Genomic DNA, 7,582 nt, shown 5'->3' on the forward strand with positions numbered 1-7,582 from the left:
TCTTCGGCTTTGAAAGGAAATGAGCACTGCCCCCTAGAGTCAGGAATGACTAGCACATATGTGCAAGGGGAACTTTTAGCTTTATCTTATTTGCTTGGATGGGGATATGGAACTTCTGGACATTAGCCCCTGCAATTTTATTATTTTAAGCATATGAAGAATGTACTGAACCAGATACAAAATGGCAGCTTTAAAGTCAAATAAAAGACTCCAATGGACCCTTCCTGGTACCATTCATTTTAGATACCTGGACTGTACTTTTCTAGGAGTGTCATTTGCATAGATTACTAGGAAGAATTTTCTTGTTAATCCACCCTTAATCCTAGAAAGTTCATCCAAAGCATGGCTTTCATCCAATATTATTTGTCTTGGTGTATTGTTTTTATAAAATTTTGGGCGAGTCTTTCTTGCACAGTAACATAGGGAAGGGCCTTTGGCTCGCAGGATCTCTTCTTTTTCTCCACATCCCTCAGCTGTGACAACTTGATACTGGTGTCAAAAGCAAAACAAAACTCAGTAACAGCCAACATGGAAAGGCAGAACAAAAGGGTTTTGAGAACAGCTCAGCCTGAATTAGGTTTTCCTTCACTTAGTGTCATCTTGAAATGTTCAGCAACAAATATTATCAGCCAGCTGATCTTAAGAATTACAGCAAACATGACTTGAAAGATGCTTGGCTGGAAGAATTATTCCCTGAAAATGCATATTCTACATGACAAATTAAAATGTGAGATAATTCTTTCTCTTCCCCTGCTCTTTGGTTTTGGTTTCAGTAGCACAATTTGCCTGGGATTGATGAGACTGGGTTCATACATTAGACTAAGCTTTGTTTAACGTTGCTTTTTGAATAAACTCCAGTTTGGATTCACAGAACAGGTTTAGCCAATGGTTGAGTTCACACAGTACTTTGAGCCCAAACCAGGCCAATTATGTATATGAGGACACTGGGTTGAAAGAGGTTTTAGGGTTGAGGGACCAGTTTGGAAGTCAAGGGCCAAACTTAAGCAGGATTGGCTATTGTTAAGAAAAGAAAAGGGAAAAGCCCCTGGCTGAGTATGTCTAATAGCCAGGTCAACAGTTAACAGATACCTGTTATTTCCTCTGCTTAATGTTGCAAGCCAACTCCAGATGACTCCCATACAGCCCTGAGGGTAAGGGATGATGCAGCTACTGAGACAGCTAACAAGGCAACTATCTTTGACCTGTTGCAATCAAAGCGGGGAAAGAAACTAATTGCACAAGAGCCATTTATAATCTAGGTACATGACTAATTGGAGGAAGAGTTGAAAACCTCCTTCTCAAGATGAGATAAAGAAAGGGGGGAAAAATAAAACCAAGTGCCTGAGCTGTCCTTGGAACAATTGTTCCAGTGATGACTTGAGGTAAATCTTGTATTTGAAGCCAAACCACTTTTTTACGCCTCCACCTTTAGGCTGAGTCAGGCTTAGGCTGATTTTTCCCCGAGTCAAATGTCAACATCATTTTTTAAAAAAACAACTTTTCCTCCTTCAGGAACAAGAAAGATTCAGCCGCTTGACTATCTTCCCTGCCCATTTAAATAGATGACTCCAAGTTTGTTTAGCTTTTGCTTCCTATTCCTATGATTTGTGGTGGTGCAGTGGTTAGAATGCAGGATTGCAGGCTACTTCTGCTTTCTGCTGGTTGTCAGCAGTTCGGCAATTCGGTTCTCACCAGGTTCAAGGTTGATTCAGCCTTCCATCCTTCTGAGGTTGATAAAATAAGGAACCAGATTGTTGGGGGCAATATGCTGACTCTGTAAAACCACTTAGAGAGGGCTGTAAAGCACCATGAAGCAGTATATAAGTCTTAAGTGCTATTGCGTATGATCTCTGCCATGGTGATTTATATCATAAACTTCAAAGAAGTCAAGATTTGTGTATCAACTTAGTGATCTCTCCATTTTCTTTTGTTAACAATTGCAGCAAGTGTTAATTACTATTTCCCACTTGGTCAGTGATGATAGTAAAATATCCAAATATCATCTCAAATCTCCATTTGTAGCAAACCCACGACCTACATAATTTGAGATCCTAATACTGTATTGAGGGGGAAAATCCTTTCTGAATTAGAATTCACCAAGGTCTAGAATTTTGCAATTCTTATAGTTAAATAATTACAATTAATAAAGATGCAGGAGCAGGAAAACATGAGTTCTAATTCTCCCATAGGAATGAAACTAATTGGGTGACTTTGGACCAGTCACTCTTTTTGAGCTTTACTGTAGGAAGATCACTAGAAATCATTTCTTGGCCAAGAAAAAGTCATCAGATGGTGTGTAAAATTGAAAGACTAGCAAAAAACAGCAAAAATAACTACTAAGCTTAATCAAAATTAGCAAAAGAAAATGAATAAGACTTATGCAAAATATATTTTACTTTTCCAAAAGAATTAATCAAGCAGGATGTTTTGAAAATCAGTGTATGGGTCACATAACCACAGAGATTATAAACTGTTGAAAGTATATTTTATAGCTATTTGGTAATTTGGACATGATTCTGAGACAGTATGATTCATGGGGAAAGTGTGAGCATAACTTTGAAGAATTTAACAGAAACTTGGCAACATGACAAAATTAGCTTTTAAAATAATCAGTTGTAGAGCATAATGCAAATTCAGAGAAATGAGAATGATATTGTGATGGAAACCCTTGTATTCACATATACCCTAATTTCTTTCATGATCTGACTTTTAAAAATATTTTAATTTGCAATTGCATTCAAAGTAACAGATTCTGATTTATTCTGCATCTCTAAAGGAAGAATTATAAACCTGATTTAAATTTTTGGCTTGGCTGGGTGGTGGGAAAATTTAAAAAGCAGCATTTGTGACTAGGATGCAATTACAAATTCATTTGCAAATTAAAGAGGAGGCAAATGGTTGAATTGGAGCACAGGATCTGCTCTAAGAATGGTAGAACAATGACTTTGTATGGCATGTGATCAAACCCCCAGGTTTTACAGGTTACAGTCTTACAGTGAAATTTCTAAGCTTTAATTGGTAATGGTTGAAATGTTGCCCCTTAACTGAGAAAACTAAGTTCAAATACCACTTGACTCAGCCATTAATCTCCATCATTGTTAGATTTACTTTTGAATCGACTTATGCACTGGAGCCACCTTGCACTGGGCCACAGGAGGTGACTCAAATTTTCGGGAATTTTGAGAGCAGGAATTCTGAGCCACAATGCCTAGAGTGCCAGTCGGCTATTTGCTGATTTGCAGCCTAATGGTGGCAAGGGAGTCCACTGAGCCAATTGTTATACATTTCTTTGCACATCACTGCTCATATCCCTCCTTTCCTTTGGGAGCTCAAGCAACATTATTCATAGTGTAGCCTCCTCCATTTTTTCCCATAACCACCACCAAGTCTGGTAAGTTGGGCTGAGTGATTGAGTGACCTAGTGAATTCCCATACTGATCTGGGAGGACTTGAAACTGGGAATTTCCAGTCCACAGTTTGCAAATACTATTGTGGCCTTTCCTGGCTAAGACTATTTATTTAATTTGCATTCCAAGTGGCTCCAGGTGGCATGCTGTACATGGCTTAACTGCCTCCAAGTCCCAATAACACAATAAACAGAAATAAACACCCAGAAACAATTAAAAAACACATCCACGCCTAAGAATCTGGGGGTTGAACGCAGCTTCTGGATATTCCAACTTTGTCTCCTCTAACTTAACATCTTTTCTTAAGTCAAAGATGGCCAAAACTGCACCATGAGAACTTTTGCACATAAAATGTCCTCCCTGTGAACAAGCAATGGTTCTTCTCTCAAGGGCATATTGTCAGCATGGGACTATTTATACCAATGCTGATGAAATATTCCTTTAATGGTTCAGTTGCCACAGAAAAGTTTTATCAACTATATTTTCCAGGCTTGCAAAATGCCTACCAGCTAAGCCAGCTTTTAACCAGAACTGACTGAATCTAGAGTTAATCTCCAAAGAGCAAGGAAAGAACTCTCTAGCTTCTTATTTATTTTAGATATCCTATTCCATGAGAGGAAAAAGCAGTCTGGAATTTGGAGAATAAATGCTATTTTTAAAAAGAGTCCCTCCCCTTCCCCCTAATATTTAAACTCTATAATGGGCAAGCAATGGGATGAGTAAAAGGTTCTTAGTGTGCTTGGGAAACAAACACACAGCTAATCCTTACTGGGGGGAGGGGGGGAGGTTGGCCAGGGAAAACCGGCTCTGCAAGAGGGAATCCGTAATAAGCACAATGGGCTCTGTAACTTCCATGATGGTTGGCTCTTATGACCTCATCGTTACCTTTTTTTGTCTGAAATTTAGATTAACTGTCTTCAGTTTTACAATATTTGTCTAGAGCAATGTTTTTCAAGCTTAGCTATTTTAAGTTAGGTGGTCTTCTTCAACTCCAAGAATTACTCCTCCTCCTTCCCTCCCAGTATGCTGCTTCCTTGGGTATCCTGGGAGATGGTTCACCTACCTTAAAGCTGTTATGGTTGAGAAACACTGCTCTAGCTTCTGAAAGATTTGCCACAGAGAAACGTTATTGGATTAGAGCAAGGTTTTTTTAAAACCTGGATTTACAAATTAGATACCGATTAACAGAATTGGAAGGCACCTTATAGGTGATCTAGTCCAACTCCCCCCGCCCCCGCCACCCAAGCAGGAGACCCTACACTATTTCTGACAAATGGCAGTCCAATCTCTTCTTGAAAGCCTCCCAGTGATGAAGCTCCCACAACTTCCGAAGGCAAACTGTTTCATTGGTTGCTTCCCCAATCTGATGCCCTCCAGAACTGTGCCGAATATGTCTAGAAGCCAAAGATAGGAAAGCTTTACAAATCCCCTTTTTCTCTCTAGCAACAGGAAAGGGGAACTGTCCTCCTGAACCCAAAGTTTTGGTTTTACCTCTTCTGGTTCATAGTAGTTATGGACTTGTCTTGTCCTGGATCCTCAAAGGAGTGCATGCCAACTTGCATTATTCCAATGTTTGACTTGGGAAATATAGTAATGTGAGTTATGGCTCAGTAATGTTACAGGATCATTTGGCATAATCCCCCTCTAAATCACTAGCTAAATTAGCACCCATCAGCAAATCTAGGATTTTTTACTAGATCAGATGCTGTATAGAGAAGGCTGTAGGTGCCAAAGGAAGCATGGCTTGGTCCCTACAGCAGAACTAAACCACAGTTAACAAACTGCAAGAGACAGTGATTGCAAATAGCAACATTTGTGGGGTGGGAGAGTAAGTGACATCAAAATGACAGATTTGACTGGGCAACTGAAACTCACAACCCTGGCACTGACGATGTTATCTAGTTAGGATAATGAAACATCTGCAAGAAAACATGTAAGCTCAGAAAGCACCAAGGACCCCAACCCTTGCACTAGATGCAGAGAAGGTAGGTTGCATCCTGAAAATAATTTGAATGAATTTTCCTGTTGTTGGTTTTTTCTTCTTCTTTGTTTGCATAAGATCATTTTGGACTCCTGTTAAGAGCTTTATGTGTTTCGTGTTTCAAAGTGGTGGGAAATCAATGGATAGTTCTGGCTGCATCCTTGGCAAATATTAAATGTAATGATCTGGTGCACTGTTATACTAGGGTAACATTTCACAAAATTCTTATGGTACATTGTTATTTCTCTCCAGGACTGCCTACTTTGAATCATGGTGTCAGCTGCTTTTCAAATCATGGGCATGGCCCTGTCTGTAGTGGGCTGGATTGGGGCCATCATCACGTGTGCCTTGCCTATGTGGAAAGTGACGGCTTTCATTGGTACCAATATTGTGACAGCCCAGGTCACTTGGGAGGGGCTGTGGATGAACTGCGTGGTGCAGAGCACTGGCCAGATGCAATGCAAGGTCTATGACTCCATGCTGGCCCTGCCTCAGGATATACAAGCCGCCCGGGCTCTCATGGTCATCAGCGTGCTTCTGGCCCTCTTCGGCCTGATGGTTGGCATCGTGGGTGCCAAATGCACCAACTGTGTGGAGGACGAAGACGCCAAGGCACGAATCATCATTGTCGCCGGGGCCGTCTTTGTGCTATCAGGATTGCTGTGCCTCATCCCAGTCTGTTGGACAGCCAATACTATAATCCGAGAGTTCTACAGTCCATTAATTGTGGAGGCTCAGAAGAGGGAGCTGGGCTCGTCCCTCTATCTTGGTTGGGCAGCTGCTGCTTTGATGATCCTCGGAGGAGGATTGCTGTGCTGCAACTGCCCCAAGAAAGAGAGCAACAACTACAGTGCTCGGTACACAGCTGCTGTCTCTCAACCCCGCAGCGATTACCCCAGCAAGAACTATGTTTAAGAGAGTCACATTGTTGTGATTATGTTGTTGCTACCCTGAAAGCTCATTACTGGTGGATTCCCTCAGAGCATCAGAACTGCATAATGAACATCCCTATGGAAAACAGAGCATCCTGCTCCACAATTTCCCAACATTTCTGGCCCATCAGTATTTTTCTCTCTCCCACACTGTTACCACTAAATAGATGTATCCCCATGTGTTTCAGCTCTTCTTTTGAAGAGAATCCTTGATTTGTGATAGAAGAATTCAGTATAGGTAGATAGGTATTGAATCAATGTCCTATTTTCAAGTAGTTTGTGATAAATGCCTTTGGGTGCTCTTGCCCTCCCCTCCCCCAATTACACAATCCCAAATAGCCTGTAATTGCTCAGATATCACATCCTGTTCAATAGGCTGATGTGGGGTCGGGTGGGGGCGGAAATTTGTTACTCTATATATCTGTTTTTGAAGCTGTGACATGTTGTACAGTATTTTATGAAGAAATGGGATGTGGCCTTTTAAACCTGTTGTTTTTAATTTTTTGCAATTGCTCTTGCATGCATTTCATACCAAAACCCAGTTTTTTCCTCTTTTTTAAAAAAAAATATATAACCTGAATAAAATTAATGCTTTTGTATATAGCAGTTTGCCTTTGTCTTTTTTTGTGTGTGTGTCTGTAATTCTGATGCTAACCTGAGAATCTACTAGCAATAGCAATAGCACTTAGACTTACTGTATATACCGCTTTTACAGCCCTCTCTAAGTGGTTTTACAGAGTCAGCATATTGCCCCCAACAATACTACTTGGGAAAAAGCCTTCCTTCTTTTTTTCGGAATCATGGGCTCAAAGCATTTATCATGTGACTCTTTCCTGAATCTGAAGGTGTGGGTGGATGGTTTCTCACAATAGGGCATTCCCAAAGTAGAAAGGCTTGCCTGGCAGAAGGGCAGAACAGAAAGAATGACTTATGTAGGAGGACTACACTCATACCAACTATATTTCTTTGCCCAACAGAAGACAGGAAACCATATGATGATAAATAGTTGAATGGGAACACCCCCACAAATACACTTTGTTGTGTGGTTGTTATTGCTGGGTTCACAGATAAGTCATAATGGGATTTACAGGGTTTCATTTTAGAGCAATAGTTGTCAACCTTCAAAACTCAGGTTGCCATGACCGACTAGGAAATTCTACATATCTTAAAGATGCCAAGGTTGAGAAACACTGACTTAGAGTGCTATATGAACTTAGATAGCTGAATCGTATTCACTAGCCATTTCAGCAGAGTTGGATGCA

General features: G+C 40.6%; 1 protein-coding gene across 1 annotated transcript in view; it reads left to right on the forward strand.

Annotated features, from left to right (window-relative positions):
- LOC106540346 (claudin-4) overlaps positions 1 to 6,919 on the forward strand; it is a 12,529-nt gene extending 5,610 nt beyond the window's left edge. The window contains exon 2 of the mRNA XM_014055422.2: positions 5,641 to 6,919. Within this exon, the coding sequence (XP_013910897.1) occupies positions 5,659 to 6,303 (645 nt within the window). The 5' untranslated portion in view covers positions 5,641 to 5,658 and the 3' untranslated portion in view covers positions 6,304 to 6,919. The remainder of the gene's footprint in view (positions 1 to 5,640) is intronic.
- The last annotated feature ends 663 nt before the right edge of the window (positions 6,920 to 7,582 follow it).

The sequence above is a fragment of the Thamnophis sirtalis genome, unplaced genomic scaffold (assembly GCF_051295495.1).
Source record: "Thamnophis sirtalis isolate CommonGarterSnake01/CBP01778 unplaced genomic scaffold, rThaSir2_p1.2 scaffold_4, whole genome shotgun sequence".
Lineage (NCBI taxonomy): Eukaryota > Metazoa > Chordata > Lepidosauria > Squamata > Natricidae > Thamnophis > Thamnophis sirtalis.